The sequence below is a fragment of the Chiloscyllium punctatum genome, chromosome 4 (genome assembly GCF_047496795.1).
Source record: "Chiloscyllium punctatum isolate Juve2018m chromosome 4, sChiPun1.3, whole genome shotgun sequence".
NCBI classification, from domain to species: domain Eukaryota; kingdom Metazoa; phylum Chordata; class Chondrichthyes; order Orectolobiformes; family Hemiscylliidae; genus Chiloscyllium; species Chiloscyllium punctatum.
In genome coordinates this window covers 89808123-89825812 of record NC_092742.1, presented here as the reverse complement: position 1 = coordinate 89825812, position 17690 = coordinate 89808123, and the positions used below count along the sequence as shown (strand labels likewise).

Here is a 17690-nt window from a genome sequence, read left to right as displayed (position 1 = left end):
CCGTGCCTGTGACTGACAGTACCAAATCTCTAGATCAACAGCATTTTGATCATTGATCAAAAAAACCCACCTTAAAACTGAAGTAAAGGAGTTCATTTTTCCATTAGCAGTTTCTGTAAGCTGTGGATTTTAATCAGTAGGCTAGAGACTTTATAAATGCGAAACAGCCAACTTCTGCAAGCAGTTATTAAGTATTTGGAGAATCAAGGAGCAGCACATCTAAATGGTGCCAAGAACAATGAAAGTGAAGGCTCTAATATAATTCCCTGTTCCTGAAACTAAAGTCATAATCATAGAGTCATAGTGTCATATAGCATGGAAACAGATCCTTCAGTTCAACTTGTCCACACCAACCAGGTTTCCCAAACTAAACTCATCCCATTGGCCTGCATTTGGCTGATATCCTGCTAAACCTTTCCTATTCATGTACCTGTCCAAATGTGTTGTAACTGTTCCTACATATACCACTTCTTCTGGCAATTCATTCCATTCTGCACCATCATCTGTGTGGAAAAAGTTGCCCTTCAGGTCCCTTTTCCCTTCTCACCTGAAAATTATGCCCTCTAGTTATGAACTCTCCTATGCTAGGGAAAATACTTACCTTACCTATGCCCCTCATGATTTTATAAATCTCTGTAAGTTCATCCATCAACCTCCTACACTTTAGGGAAAAGAATCCCAGCCTATCCAGCTTCTCCCTATAACTCAAATCCTCCAGTCTGGTAACATTCCTGTAAATCTTTCCTGCACACTTTCCAATTTAATAATATCCTTCCTATAGCAGGTGACCAGAACTGTACACAGTACTCCAAAAGTGGCCTCACCAATGTCCTGTACAGCTGCAAGATGATGTCCCAACTCCTATATGCAATACTCTGATCAGTGAAGGCAAGCATGCCAAACACCACCTTCACCACCCTATATACCTGAAAGAGAAACCATGAGATTTTAGGCATGTGTTGATTTTACTAGAAATTTGTAATTTCAGCACCACAGCTGTACTTTTAACATATTTGTTAAAGAAACAAGCAAAACTGGCATGGTTAGCAGAATGCTAAGCAGCCTTTGAGAAGTTAAAGGCAACACCAATAAAAGAATCAATGTTGGTTGATTTTACCAAATCTTTGAAAATGACTATTGATATGAGTGGCTTGGGAATAGGTTGCAGGATGAAGATTCTGGAATCAAGAAGTCAGTGAAGTATGAAAATAAACTAGTGTCAGCAGAATGTCTGAAATGGTAATAAGGAAACAGTAAGTTACACTGATCATAAGTCATCAAAAAGTTTAAAACTCAGAATATGGAACTATATAGATAAAATCTTTTGTTGCATGTGTTAATGTAAATTTCTGTAAAAGGTAATGTAATTGCAGATGAATTGTCCTAAGTGTAAAATTATGGAATATGTCAAACGTTTTAAGAAATTTTAAGATTGCACAAGGTTTTGAAGAGGGTTGGAAGAATTAATGAATGTAAGTCTTGTGTTTTGCCTTTGTGTATCAGATGATCTGTGATTAATATATTTTAAAATGGTAATTCTTTTTTTTAAAGGATGAAGGCATCTTTCTACTTTTCTGTATTTTTGACTGTGGCTCAAGGACTGTTGAGGATTGCTGCATTTTATAAAAGCACGTAACCTGACACTCATTGGAAGTGCTGTTTACTCAGCTACTTGTTGAAGTTATAGTGGAGGCCTAGTTTAGACAACTAGAGCTCAGTGGGATGGGGGGACTACGTACAAACTGAACTTTGGCTGGGACCAGGTGGCTTATTGGTCTCTGGACTAGTGAAGAGTTATCCATGAGAAAAGGCCTTCTGTCTGCCAAGAAACTTATGGTTGGCTCCCAGATAGCTGACCAGTTTGTGACATGAATGTTTGGGAGAAGCTATTGAATCCCCTTAAGGGCAGGAGCTGGCACTTTTCTCTCTATTAAAAAATACAGCAAGCCTAAAGAAAGCGAGTGCGTTTTTCCAACAGTAGTCATTGTAAGCTGTGGCTCATAATCAGTAAGCCAGAGACTTTATAAGTATGAACACTGTACTTTCTGCAAGCAAGTATAAGTATCAGATGAAGAGAATCAAACAGCAGTCCTTACAAGACAAAAAGACCATCTTAGCAAACCTTGTGAACAGGAACCATTGAACTGCCTTCTTGGTCTTCTACTCATCACACCTATGTGTTTTAAACTATTTGTATATGTGTGTAAGGGAGAGTTTGTAAGAGCTTTAACTAGCAAAGTTATATGCCAATGCTTTAACTGTAGTTACAAGTTATTTAATTGTAATAAATAGTCATTATTGTTTAGTACAGCAGCCTGGTTTGTGCCTTCTGTCAACCTGGATCTAAAAGACAGGTAAATTGGAAAATGTTACATACTTATTTAAACTCTAACTTTTATGACAATTCTGGGACTAGCAGGACTTGATTCAAACATGCTACCCAAGTGAGGCATAACCATATTTGGAAACTGTTTGATGCTAGTGAGCACCGAGGCTGATTGCAGTCCGAGGCAAGCTGAAGTCTCCAGAAACTGCTTCTGATTTCCACGGTGATTTATGGAAGTCCAAAATGTTTGGTACTTATAAGATGGGAAGTTAAATATTGCTGGTTGGGCTGCTAACAATGCATTTCACAAGCTTAAATTCCTCTTAATTGAGAACTTCCTGCTGCCTGGTGAGAAATTCCCTTACTGCTCAGCAAAAGCATAAACGGAGACTGAAATAGGCCTCACTGAACTTCTCAACAGATTCTGCCACAAATTTTACCATAGCTCACATTGTTTAGATTCCTATGAGATTCGACCTGAGGTTCTCAAACTGCTCAGAATACCATGTTGATTATCCAACTTTTCAATTTGTTGATAGTACATATGTGAGAGTACAAGTGCTGCCAAACAGACTTTTTAGCTAGTTTTGAAAATGATAGATCATTCTACAGGACTTACTTTCCTTTCCTTTTGGATTTTCTTGCTACTGTTCTGGAACTTTGCGAACTTGAAAATCCCACAGGTGTTCCTTCAGAAAAGATAACATTTGAAGTGTGAATGATGAAGCAATCTGCAGCACATTGGATTGCAGAACTGAGACTGAATCAGAGATTAGAACTACATAAACAAAAATAAACTCTCGCCCCATCATGCTTTTTCACAGTTTGAATGACCTATCCAACCAGCTCCTGTGGCGCAGTGGTAGTGTCTCAATCTCCTTCTATCCCTACATGTTCAAAGAGGTTAACTAAAAATAATTAGGAATGCAGCTAAATTGGCACAGTGGAAGTGTGTTGGGCCCATAACATAGCAGTTGATGGATCAAACCTAATTTTTACTATTTAACTGTTGGGGGCGGGGGGGGTTGGGGGGAGGTGGTGATAGCAAGGTGGGGTAGACGTTAACTTTTCAACATTGCAGATTTGTTCAGGATTTTGTGGCAGTCACTGTGCTTTTATCTCTGGGTTAGACAGCCCAAATTCAAGTTGCATCTGCTCCAGAGATGTCATAATAATATGTCTGAAACAGGTTGATTAAAATATCCATCTACATCCAATTCCCCTTTGCAAGTAATTATTGAATCTGCTTTCATTAGCCTTTCAGGTTGTGTATTTCATATCATAACAACTTGCTGAGTCAAAAAAAACTTTGCTAATTCTGTTCCCTGAAAACAGTTTCTCCTTCCTTATTCCATCAATACTCCTTATCGAAGCAATCCAATGCAAATAATCATACAAGATCCAACTATGTCCAACTGAATTATACATAGAATCCTACGATCATCACACTTACTTATCTAGAATTTTCTTTCTCTCCAAATCTTCAGCTTCATTGACTTCCACTGGTGAAGAATTAATTTCTGTTTCTGAACTCTATAGACAGAAAGGAAGAATTTCAATAATATTAGTTCAAATTCAGTTTCTTCCTTGAAATATTCCTCTTCTAGCACTGGTCTGAAGTTCTCCAGATGTCTACTGTGGGATCCAAATGATTGAACGTTACAAAAGTGCTCAGGCAGTGAACGGCAGTGGGAACAAAAGACAAGTCAGCAATGGAGCAAATGTATAATTTGAATAAATTATAAAACAGTAAAGAGATAAAAATGCAGCAATAGACTTTTATTTTCACATGTAAGGTAAAATATGTCTGTTTAAATATTTATTTAGCAATTTATTGTTACTCCAATACACTAATAGGTTTATACATAAATAGTATTTTTTGTGAGCATGATGCCTGTGTTGAGAAAACAAAAATACTTCACTTTCTGTCAGAAATCTAAGGGCTCATGAACATGAGCAGGGTATTTTCTTTCTCATGATCAATCTTTCAGGTCACAGATCAACCATGATCTCACTAACTTCTTATGTCTCTTCATACGTTTGTTAATTAAAAATCTAGCTATTAAAATTAACAGATAACTGAGCCTTTTGTAAAAGAGAGTTTCAAATTTCTGCTATCCTTTGAGTTTAGACCTGTTTCCTAATAACTCTATGTCTCGTAGTCCTAAGTCTCCCCCACTGGTGGAAAGTTTCTATCCATTTATCCTGATAGCTTCAATCAAATTACTTTTTAACCTTCTAAGTTCCTGAAAATACACCATTAATTTCTGTAAACACTTCTCTGAGGTTCCTTGCAGTGTCATTCTGGTAAATCTTTATCAATTTCACTCCAAAGCCAGTCTATCAGTGGTTCCAAAAATCTTTCTTAGTGTGAGCCTAGTTTAGTACCTCAGACTTTGTGCGACCCTGAAGTGAAAATTGGAGGGGGCAAGAAGTGGGATGGATGCTTTGTGAGTAGGACAAGGTTGAGAGTTGTTCAGCTGGGATTTGGGGAAATAGTTTGTGATTGTGGGGATACCATTGAGTGGAGTGAGAGACGTAAAACTCCTGGGTTCACCCTGAGAGAAGCAAAGAGCCACCTTCTTTTATAGGCTGTATTTGCAGCAGCAATCTGGCCTCAGAGGACTGACAGTCAAATTAAACTCACTAATATCATTAAAACATAACCATTTAAAAGGACTTTGCAGCCTTGAAACTCATAATGAGTTCCATGGCTGCTATTGCTGTCTCAGAGCTCACAACCTAAATACCTCGTCCCCTGTTCCACAGTTTGAGAATGCCTGCAGCATTGCTTTTATGAAGTTGTGCACCCATAATTTCTCACAGCACTCCTGGTGTTGCTGAACCAGGACTTTACGTGGATGAACAGTTAATACTCTTACCAGATCGTGCCTCTTGGTAATTTGTTTCAGGTGAATGTTTTCCAAGTGCACTTTTTTGCCTTCATCCTCTCCACAATCCTCTGGAAGCAACAGCTTGTTTGCTTTGCAACTAAAACAAAATAAATAAAAATAACCACAAATGACTTAATTCACACAAAATTATTACACACTCTTGTGTATTTACTAATGAAATTCATAGATCACTAGATCACAGTCATGAACTTATACGGTACAGAGGGAGGTCCTTCTGTCCATTGTGTCTATATCAGCGCCTGGTAAGAATTTTCCAATTAGTCCCATGCCAATGTTTTTTCACTAAACTCTGTAAATATCTCCTTTCCAATTATATACTGTTATGACATGGAGATCGAATCTCTGTTAATTATAACCAAACTCACACAAAAGCTCGCCTCGCCTCGTAATCTGTTCAAAGTGTGAGAGAGTGAAAGAGAACTCATAATTTCCACTATTTAAAGAAAAATAACTATTTATTTTCCTAACAAAACACTGAACAAAACTATTAACAAACTGAACACCCATTCCCCTAACTGAACATAATCCTATTAACGTGCTGTTCCAATAACACAACTATTAAACAATACATTAACTTAATCTCAAGCCCACACAGTCTCTGTCTTCTCCGCTAAATTCAATCTTCCATCTGATCTTCCTGCATCATCATCTTTCTTTTTACTACGAGTATGTTTTATAGGATAAGGTAAATTATTATAAAGTGTCTTATAATTTAATTGAGAGCAAGATTTTAGAGGGGCAGGTATCTCTTCAGCTCTATGTTAGTTGCTCTGCTGATCAGTGACAGTTGCTCTGACTAATTTTCAAAATGCCTGTGGTTTTTATACCCTCAACATCAAAGGTTTGACATTGTCAAACCAATAAACTCAAACTCAGTATCCTGGACATAATTTAAAGTAATTGGTTGAATTTTAATTGTTGTCAAAACAGCAATAAAAACTCAGGTATCCTTTTAACAACCAATTGTTACATGTATCTATTTTGGAACAGCCAGCCTCCCAGCCTTTCCATTTGGGCAGCTGAACCTGCACTTTAAGTTTACTTCAATTTTTAGAAAACACTCTCTATTTTAAACTGAACATACGTGCTTTCAACTTCATAACAATATCTCATTCACTTTTGAAAGTTATTTATTGAGTACACATTTGCCAACCTACTAGACAGTGCATTACAACTATAACAAATCACTGTAAAGAAACACCATGTCTCTGATTTATTTGCCAATTAATTTAAGTCTGCGTCCTCTGTTTACCATCACTTAACACCACTGGAAACAGTTTCTAGTTACTTTCTCTATCAAGATCCTTTCATGACTTGGAACTTATGTCTATCCTAATTTTCATTGGTCTAAGGGGAATAAAGCCAATTGCATGGTTTCTCCACCTACTTGGTATCCCACTCCTAGTATTCCAATCTAGTAAATCACTTTTGCACCCTTTCTAACATTTTGGCATCCTTTCTGAAACATGGTACCCAGAACTGGATACAATGTTCTAGCTGAAGTTTTAAATAATTCCATGGCTTTAACCCTCTGCATAGGTTTACAAAGGAACCTGTATACTTCATTAAAAAATTCATTTATGGGAAGTGAGCATCAATGGTGGGCTAGCATTTACTACCCAACCATAGTTGCTCTTGAGAAGATGACAGTGAACTGCCTTTCTGAACTGCTGCAGCCCATTTGGCATGTGGTAAATCTCATGTAAGGTTTATAATTGTAAATCTCAGCTTGACCTGCCTCCTTCAAAGATATGCATATTTATTTCTTCAAAGTTAATAATCATTTTCAATTGCTTCACTCTATAACATTGTCATTTATAGACATAACCCAGAAAATGACATGAAATTTTAAAATGACTTCAAGTGTACTTAGCTGTGAAGAAAAACCCACAATTCACATGCCTGCTGATTGACATACATTATCAGGATGCGCTCTCATCACTGAAAGGCATTAAATTGGAATGTCTACAACCATGCTTCTGGCTACTAGCACTGGCAACTTTAGTTGCTGCTCTTAAGGTTCAATGATTGCCCTGGTGAAAGGAAATGCATGAGTAACAAGAATTATCTTTTAAATTCCAAACATCTTCAGTTCCTCTAGAATGTGCTTGTGACATTACTGCTGACTTTCTGGGGAGACCTCAATTTGGGGTATAACACAAGGAAGCTGAAGCACATAGCTAGAAGCACCCTCTTGGCCTCATTATTATTCTTCTACTACAGACACAGACCTAGTTCTGTTATTTTGGGGCAACACTATTTGACACAACATGTTGCCATTTATATTTCTGTACTGAAAGAACTAAGCATTCCCCAAACATATCAATAAATAAATCACATCTTCGCAATATTGGCATGAGAATATACGTAACTTTTTAAATAGATTTTAATATTACCACTTACCTGGTAATTTCAATCTTGGGTATATGTCTTGATCTACTCCTAATCCTCCTGGTTCCTAGTAGACAGTCATTGGAGAAATAAATACAATAATTACTATTGACAATGTTGTTGAAAAACCGTTTCTGTCTCACCACTCTGACCAAACATTTACCATAAAATTATATAATTTCATGCTTCTGTGAGATCAATATATATCTTCATCAAAATTGAAAAGAAAGAGGGAAGAATTGTATTTATATAGAAATGTTGGAAAGCCTAGTGAGGATCTGCAAATTCAATCAAATAAGCGATATGAGACACTGAAAAACTCAGGCAAATCAATGTGAATACTGATATTAAGAAGCTCTTGAACATCACAATGGAAACAGGGCTCAGGAAGACATGGACTAAGAGAATCAGGGATATCAGCATGGAATATGAAGCTCTGATATAGCTTTAAAATAAGAGCCTTGGATGCATGGATGGAATAAGAAGCTCAGGAATACCAAAATGGAATTAACAGGGCTTTATGAAGTTGAAATAACTGCATAGAGGCTGGTATCCTGTCACCAAGTCACCCTTTAGTTACTTGTGCATAGTATACTGGCTGTAGCTTGTCAGCTCAGAGTTAATCGCCTGGACTGAAGAGATTCTCATCTCCTGGTTATATCTTCATTTATCTCACTGTGAATATTGTTAGAGGGCACACTACACAAGGCCATAGTCCAACAGGTCTACCCAAAATCACAAGCCCCCACAGCGCTGCTCCCCCATCAGGCGACTTTCACCTGGCGAAGGAGCAGTGCTCTGAAAGCCCGCAAGCCCAAACAAACCTGCTAGACCACAACCTGGCGCCATGCAACCTCCGACTCTGTCCATCTGAAATAACTGTGCAGAGGCTGGTATCCCATCACCAAGTCACCCTTTACTTATTTGTAGAAAGTGAGGATTGCAGATGCTGGAGATTATAGTCAAAAAGTGTGGCAACGAAGAAGAACAGCAGGTCAGGCAGCATCTTAGGAGCAGGAGAATCGACATTTTGGACACAAATCCTTCATCACAAGACATTCCTTATGAAGGGCTTATGCCCGAAATGTCAATTCATCTGATCCACGGATGCTGCCTGACTGGCTGTGCTTTTCCAGCGTCATACTTTTCCACTTTATTTACTTGTGCACAGTACTCTGAGTCAATTGCTGGGACTGAGGAGATTCTCATCTCCTGGTTTTTTTTCTTTTTCTTCCCAGCTCTCAGAGTCAGTAGATCTCCTGACACTAATATGTATTTTTTTGTATTATTACCCCCACACTACCGCCCAACTGCGGTAGTGCTTATTTTTCCCCTGCACCCATATTACCTCCTGGTTATGTTAGTCAGCCAGGGCTATCCTGATTGGCCCAGGTTAACAGCCCCAATCATAGTCAACAAGGTCAACCTGGTTCCAATCACTATAGAAGTATAAAATATTACATTCACTGGAAGTACATTTAAGACATTCAGAGGTACCCTGCGCATGATTATCCAAACATTTGTACACATCCAAGTCTAGGACCTCTGCTGCTCTTTGGCAAGCAACAGTAAAAGGGTGAAAAGTTACCCCCATATCCGAAAAATATCCAAAGAAGTAAAAAAGTTGGAATTCTGTATATCAGCAACTAAGCAAGGAAAAATATCTTTGTGAAGTATGCTCCACATTATGGATTACTCTGAAGCGCATTGATTTCTAATTTGTGTACATTAATATTCCAAAATCAGAAGTAATATAAACACAAGTTATCTTTTCTCAGTGGTTTTCTTTCAGTGAAATATTTTGACAATTGATTATATTTCTTAAAATAGTACAAATGGGTTAATTAATATATTAAATTATGGAACAGGCACACATGCATTGGATTAATATATTATCTAGGGGCTGAAAATGCAGAGCACACCCACTACAAGCTGTAGACTGAGATGTGAACAAATAAATCACTGGTTAAGAGGCAATAGAACCATCAGAAGCACCAAGATGACAACAAAAATAATTTACATTTATATAGCACCTTTAACATGTTAAAATATCACAAAGCAGTTCACAACAGAGTTTTAAAGCAAAATTTGGTGCTGAGCCTAATGACCAAACATTTAGCTAAGAAAATAAATTTTACATAGCAATTTAAAGAAATAAACAGAGATAGAGAGGTTGATGGAAGGAATTCCAGATCTTGGCAGATGAAGAGACAGTCACCAATGGCAAAACACTTAAAATCAACAATGTTCAGGAGGCTAGAGTTGGAGGAAAGTAGACACCTCAGGTGGTTATGCAGCTGGAGATTACAGGGGAAAGGAGGAACAAGCCTGTGAAATGATTTGAAAATGAGTTGAGAATTTTAAAATCAAGTCATTCTTCAACCAGATGCTAATATAGGCTGGGAAGTAGGCAGCACAATCTGGTGAACGATAAATGAGAGTGTCTCGGGGATAAGCAGCAGGATTTTAGTTGCTGTCACACTTAGGATTAGAATGTGAGAATGTGTTGGAAAACCAAGTATTGGGATAAACATACTATGGCATAACAAAAGCAAAAACGTACAATTAGAAGTAACATGAGTTGATTTCAAGTTAAGGATCATGATGAATTTTGAAACCTCCACTCTAATATCTTATACCACGAGTTATACAGTTTTGAGGTCAAGGAACATAACACTCATCTTATGCATGACATAGGAATGAAATCAAGTAAATTTAAACAAAAACAGGCCAATAAGCCCTTCACATTTTGCCAGTAACAGCAGTAGTATGAGGAGCATCAGTGAGGATAAAGGCCCTACCGGTTTGGTAAATTTAAAATTATATAAACTTAGCTTGTGTGTTCAGTGGTCCCCATTTTTCCAGTAGCAGCTGTAGTAGGAGGGCGATAGCGAGGGCCAGGGGCCTGCTGGGAAGGTAAATTTAAAATTATAGAAACTTACCTCATGAATAGGCAGAGTGCACGCTGAGCAGAAGCAGACATGGGTTGCTGAGTAAGTTATGTATTTGGTATTGTCTCCCGCCCATCCTCCTCCTCCAACCACAAAAAAGATTCTGTGTGCTGGATTGGTAAGGTAACTAGTTTCTTTGTATTCTTGATTTTTCTACAGTCTCTTTGGGAATTTAGAACAGTGGGGATGGTGGTTGGGGATGGTGGTTAGGGCACTGGAATGTTCCTCCTGCAGAATGTGGGAGGTAAGGGTCACCCACAAGTGTCCCTGCTGACTTTATCTGTGGGAAGTGCACTCAACTCCAGATCCTCGAAAATCCTGTTAGGGAACTGGAGCTGGATGAACTTCAGACCATTCAGGAGGTAGGTGGGTGGGTGGGTGGGAGGGAGGGGGGTTATTGAGAGGAGTTACAGGGACATAGTCACACCTCAGGTACAAGAAAAAGGCAGATGTGTTACTGTCAGGGGACAGAAAGGGAACTGGCAGGCAGTGCAGGGAACCCCGTAGCCGTTCCCCTCGATTACAAGGACAGAAGAACCTTGATTATCCAAACGAAATGGGAAGACACTATTTCGTTCGGATGATTGATTATTTGGTTACTCAATTCAATGCCTTTCCTCTGGGGCTTGGAGTTTTCTATTAAGGCTGCTCCCCCTTCAAGACACTAGGCAATAGCACAGTGCCATGAGCCCCCACTCGCCCCAATTCCTGTCCAACATTGCCCCCTGCCCACCCCCAACCCCATCCAATACCAGACCCCACCCACCCCCAAAACCCCACTCCCACACAGCCCCCTGCTCCCCCAAAACCAATCAACACTGACCCCCCCACCCACCCCCAAACCTGTCTAACACCACTCCCCTGCACCCCCATCCCGTCCAACACTGCCCCCCCCACCCACCCTCCAACCCTGTCCAACATTGTCCCTGCCCGCCTCTACACCGTCCAACATCGTCCCCCCCAACCCCGTCTGACACCACCCCCAACCCTGTCCAACACTGTCCCCGCCCGTCCCTCAACCCCGTCTGACACTGCCCCCAACCCCGTCCGACACTGCCCCCAACCCGTCCAACACCGCCCCCTCCCACCTCTACCCCATCCAACACCACCCCCGCCACTCCCAACCCCGTCTGACATCACCCCAACCCCGTTCCAACACCGCCCCTGCCCACCCCCCAACCCCGTCCGACACCACCCCCGCCCGCCACCCGAACACCGTCCGACACCGCCCCTAACCCTATCCAACACCACCCCTAACCCCGTCCAACATCGCCCCCAACCCCGTCCAACACCGCCCCCGCCTGACCCCGAACACTGCCCCCGTCCGCCCCCCAACCCAGCCCAACACCGCCCCCGCCCGCCCAACCCCCTTCCGCCCTCAACACTGCCTCTGCCTGCCCCACAGTACCGCCCACACCTATCCCCACCCCCGACATTCCCCCAGTCCACCCCCACCCGTGTGCCCCCGCCCCCTCTCTGGGCAGATGGACTGGACACCAACAAGACAGCTGCTGCTGCTTTTGGAGGGTAAGCGTCCAAATAGCACGCACCGTGCACATACACACAAACATTTTGACAGGTTCCACCTCTGCCCTGCTAGAGACATTATCTGGGGAAGGGGAGTTTTGGTTCATGCCTGTGTAGATCTCCAGGGAAAGTGTGGGAAGAGAGGGAGGGGGAGGGTGGGAGGTCAGTCATTTAGAGACAGTGCCTGCGCTCCCATCAGTCCTGCAGTATTTCTGTCAGGACCTTGAGGTCTCCTTTGGATAATCCGATTTTCGGATAATTGGTATTTGGATAATCGAGGTTCCTCTGTACACCATTTTAGATACTGTTGAGGGGGGAATGACTTACCAGGGGTAAGAAATGGGATACAGGTCTCTGGCACAGAGTCTGACCCTGTTGCTCAGAAGGGAAGGAGGGGGATGAGCAGAGCATTAGTTATTGAGGACTCTATAGTTAGGGGAACAGGTAGGAGGTTCTGTGGGAATGAGACAGACTCACGGTTGGTGTGTTGCCTCCAGGTGCCAGGGTTCGTGATGTCTTGGATCATGTTTTCAGGATTCTTGAAGGGGTGGGGGAGCAGCCTACGTTGTAGTCTGTGTACGTACTAACAATATAGGTCTGAAAAGGGATGGGAATTTAAGACAAAAATTCAGGGAGCTAGGGTGGAAGCTTAGTGCTAGAACAAACAGAGTTGTTATCTCTGATTTGAAGCCCATGCCACATGCTGGTGAGGTGAGGAATAGGGAGAGAGAGAGGAGTTGAACATGTAGCTGCAGAGATGGTGCAGGAGGGAAGTTTTGGATTCCTGGACAATTGGGGCTCATTCTCGGGTAGGTGGGACCTCTACAAACAGGATGGTCTACACCTGAACCAGATGAGGCCCAATATCCTGGGGGGGGGGGGGGGATTTGTGACTACTATTCGGGAGGGTTTAAACTAATTCAGTAGGGGAATGGGAACCTAAATTGAAGGTCCAGTGTCCAGGAGGTCCAGAGTAACGAGGTCAGAAATATGGTTTCAAGGTCGCATGAGTTCACTAGAAAGTAGGAAGGTGATTTGAAGTGTTTCTACTTCAACGCCAGGAGCACCCAGCATGAGATGGATGAACTTGCAGCACGGGTTGATACCTGGGACTTCAATGTTGAGGCTATTTCGGAGACATGGATAGAGCAGGAAAAAAAATGGTTGTTGCAGGTTCCGGGATTTAGATGTTTCAGTAAGAACAGAGAAGATGGTAAAAGAAGTGGAGATGTGGCATTGTTATTCAAGGACAGTAGCAGAATGGACGTTTGAGGACACGTCTACTGAGGTAGTATGGGTTGAGGTAAGAAACAGGTTGGAGAGATCACCCTGTTGGGAGTTATCTATAGGCCGCCGAATAGTTCTAGAGATGTAGAGGAAAGAATAGCAAAGATAATTCTGGATAGGAACAAGAGTAAAAGGGCACTATCTAAATATTGACTATCCAAATACTATAGTTCAACTACTTTAGATGAGTCAGTGCAGGATCATTTCCTGACACAGTATGCAGGTAACCCAACAAGGGTCCAGGCCACAATGGATTTGATACTGGGATAATTAACCCAGCCAGGTATCAGATTTGGAGGTAGGTGAGCACTTTGGTGATAGTGACCACAATTAGGTTATGTTTACTTTGGCAATGGAAAGGGACAGGTATTTAATGCTGGGCAAGAGTTATTGCTGGGGGAAAGGCAATTATGATGTGATAAGATTTAGGATACATAGGATGGGAAGGAAACTGCAGGGGATGAGCACAATTGAAATGTGAAGCTTATATAAGGAACAGCTACTGCGTGTCCTTGCTAAGTATGTATCTGTCAGGCAGGGAGGAAGGGGTCGAGCGAGGGAGCCGTGGTTTACTAAAGAAGTTGAATCTCTTGTCAAGAAGAAGAAGGCTTATGTTAGGGTGAAATATTGATGCAGAATTGGCTGCTGTTTTGGACAAAAATCTAGCCCACTACCCCAAAGTCGCAGCTCCATTCTCATACCCCTGACCAGTAACTGGGCAGTGGACTCGACTCCAGGGTAATTCAGCCTCTGAGCCTCAGACTTCTCAGGTGGTTGGTAATGGAGGTGGATTCACAACCGGAATTGAGCCCACTTCTCCATATGTATCTCTGAGAGGAAATCTTACCCCAACTTTTAAATTATTTTCTGCACCTGCAATACATGTATTAAACTGAACTTAATGTTTGATTGTGAACTTTATTTATCTCATGCAGTAAGTGTATGTGATTTCAGGCTTGATTTTAAGTCACCATAAGTGAATGGATTCTAAATGAGATTTGCTTCTTATCAAAACTGGCAAATAATTAGAATATTGTGAGTTTTCAGTAAATTTTCTGAAGAACAATACATTGTTCTAACTGCTGAAAGATATGAAGTATAATTCTTACCACTCTTTACATTTTCTTCAGCTTGGTCACTATTAAGCTCTTCCTGTTGAGAAACAATGAGGCCTGGTTTATTTTTGATATGTCTTGGGCGTGTTGAAATAGAATTCTGCTTTTTGTGTACGTGCATTCCAGGTTCCAGGTGTTGTTTGGTCCCAGGACAAGTTCTGTACCTCCGAACTGAGTCTATGAATCTCACCTCTATAGTATCCCTCCAATTCGAGGCCTTAATGCCACTACACTTGGAATGTGCGTAGGATGTGACTGGTGCAGAATTATTTTCTTTTGCAATGGAATTTTTCAGGTGTACTGCTGTTGTTTCCTTTATTTGTCCTTCTTTATTTTGATTCTCCTGTTGAATAAGAACAGAGACTCCCACTGATACAGGAAATGTAACAACTAACGTGCAAGTGATTTCCATTAATTCAGCTACAATTATTGGAAAATAATGCATCTATTTATCATAACTAATTTGCTATATCTTCATTTAAAAGACGTGTATCTTCTTATTGATGGTGTATAAATTGAGTACTATTGTAAGAAGAGAAATTGAAGATTTTTGTCTTGCATTCATTAGAACAGAATTGCAAGAATACCGATCTCAAAGAGAACAACAATTTCTAGCAAGTAAAAATCACCATAGTCCAGAGGATCATTAGTGGTGCTGGAAGAGCACAGCAGTTCAGGCAGCATCCAACGAGCAGCGTTGGATGCTGCCTGAACTGCTGTGCTCTTCCAGCACCACTAATCCAGTATTTGGTTTTCAGCATCTGCAGTCATTGTTTTTACCTTGATCTCATTAGTGGGTTACCACAACTCATGCGAGAGGGTGTTAGAAATGAAAAAAGTGGTGTTTTAGCAGATATAAAAGAAAATGAAGAACAGGGGTCCAGCAGAAGAATTATTAACTCTGCAGGTACTTAGGGAAGTGTATCTTTACTTTTAATTATGGTTAATTAAATACTAATTCTGGAGTATAATATAAACAAGTTAACTCCTTTAAAATAAGTTTTCAGCAAAAAAAACTGAGATAACTAAAATGCCTGAGCTGTACAAAAATAACACAAAGTTGATGAAGTTACGGAGAATGGAATGTACCAGCAGTATTGATACAAAATGTTAAAATATATCTTGATGCACTATCGACAAAATAATGAAAATGTCACCACTAACAGGGAGGAAGGTTGCCAACATGGGAAAGGGGAAGTAACAAGGGTGGAGCGAAGATGGGCAGTTGTATAGCCGAGTAAGAGAGATTGGGTAATTAGGAGTCTGGAGAGGTGACCTCACTCAGCTCAAAAGGTATAATCGTAAACTAACCCCAGTCTAATTCGCTCAATTGCTTTGTGCAGTTGCAGCCCGTACTTGCAAGTCCGTAATAAATTGTCTTGTTTCCAGATTTGTTGGTCTCGTCTAAAATTTTATTGAGTTTGTTTCTAACAAATTTGGGTGCTCGTCCTGGGATCCCAAGCTCCGGTCGCTCAGCAATTTCGGAAAAATCGGAGGTGCACCCTGCTGATTTCGGCGGTCTCTACTTTCCCCCATTGCCGCGGCGGCTCAGGCGAGTGAGATCCGGACTGAAAGACCCTGGAAACAGACAGGCAGACGCAATGCGGCGGGTTCGGTCGGGTAACTCTTGTGCATAAAACCCGGGTAAGAAAAAGGTGTTAAATAAGTATTATCCAGGCGACTGGGGAAGGCAGCGGGTTTTCTTTTGTCGTCAGTCTTTGCCACGAGCAAGGCGCACTAAGACACGGCAGGTTGGTTGGGTAACTCTTATGGACTTAAGACCTGCATTTGCGGGCGGCCAGGATTTGCAACAGTACTTGCTGTTTCGCCGTGGTTCTGAGTGCACTGAGACGTGGTGGTTTGGTCGGGTAACTCTTATGAACTTAAGACCCGGGTGAAGGTAAATTTCAGGCAACCTAGATTGACAACGGTTTTTGCTGTCTGGTATTGCTGCAGGACAGGGCGCCCATTGGACCAGGTAACTTTTGTGCACAGACCAAGGGATGAAAATTGACCTTTAAGTATTACCTTGGTGGTCGGTTCCATACGAGAAGGGAGGGGGGAATTGGCAAAATAGAGAATAAAGGTCTTTAATTGTCTAGATTAATCTAACAAGTAAGGTGTCTAACTGATTCGATCACCCAGCCTTAGACCGGTTATAAAGAGGGGAAACCCCCACTCGGAGATTAGGACCCTGAAGTGAGTGTGGAAGAAGGTAATACCGAACTTCAGAGAGGTTAATTAAAATTATATAAAGAAAACGGCTAAGTATTAAAATGGGAAATAAGAATAGCAATTCAGATGTAGAAAGAGACATGAGAGAGACATCTGAGGACTATATCCCAATGGACAGTCCTTTAGGAAAAATGCTAAGGGATTGGAAATACAATCCTCGGACGCGAGGAAAAGACAAAAAACAAATGATAAAATTTTGTTGTTTTGAGTGGACTAAGGAAAGCATTAAAGCCCCAAATGTATTTTGGCCTAAATATAGGTCAGACTAGGATTGGTTATGTCAAGATTTAAATATATATGTAAATAGGAAACATAAGTGCTCCTATAAAGAATCTGACTACACCGCCTGTTGGATAGGGAGCCCGAAAATTTTAATTCTGAAAAAGTCAAGAACGGAAGAAGGCAATGAGGAAACAAAGGATTCCCTCTGGGATCCTTTGTCAAGTTTACCCCCTCCCCCATATAACAATGATAATAATGGCCCGTCGTTTCCCTCTCCCACAGCACCCCCTCTGGTATAAGGACCTGCAAAAGGTCTGGGGGAAGACCTTCCCTTGAGTCTGATTAGAACGAGATCAGCAGTAAAAAGAAGTGAAGAGAGGGACATAGGCGGGGCATCGGCACAAATATATCCCATTAGAGAAGTACCCGTCGGGAATGGCGAAATCGGATATGTTAATGCACTGCTGACCAGTAGTGAAGTTAGGTCTTTTAAAAGAGAAATGAAAAGTTTGATTGAAGATCCAGTAGGATTGGTAGAACAGTTGGATCAATTCCTGGGACCAAATTTGTATACATGGGGTGAACTGATGAGCATTATGGGGACACTATTTTCAGGAGAAGAAAGGGGTAAGATTAGAAGAGCTGCGCTTAGGGAATGGGAAAAGAGACACCCTGTGGGTGAGGGAGTAATACCAGCTGAAAACAAATTCCCCAATATAGA

General features: G+C 41.2%; 1 protein-coding gene across 1 annotated transcript in view; it reads right to left on the bottom strand.

The window, feature by feature from the left end:
- LOC140475988 (homeodomain-interacting protein kinase 3-like) overlaps nucleotides 1-17690 on the bottom strand; it is a 43820-nt gene that overhangs the window by 7411 nt on the left and 18719 nt on the right. Inside the window, exons 3-9 of the mRNA XM_072567889.1 lie at nucleotides 14703-14855; nucleotides 14507-14549; nucleotides 7645-7699; nucleotides 5209-5317; nucleotides 3780-3859; nucleotides 2946-3015; nucleotides 825-926 (exon numbers count right to left, since the gene is read on the bottom strand). Of these exons, the coding sequence (XP_072423990.1) occupies nucleotides 825-926; nucleotides 2946-3015; nucleotides 3780-3859; nucleotides 5209-5317; nucleotides 7645-7699; nucleotides 14507-14549; nucleotides 14703-14855 (612 nt within the window). The remainder of the gene's footprint in view (nucleotides 1-824; nucleotides 927-2945; nucleotides 3016-3779; nucleotides 3860-5208; nucleotides 5318-7644; nucleotides 7700-14506; nucleotides 14550-14702; nucleotides 14856-17690) is intronic.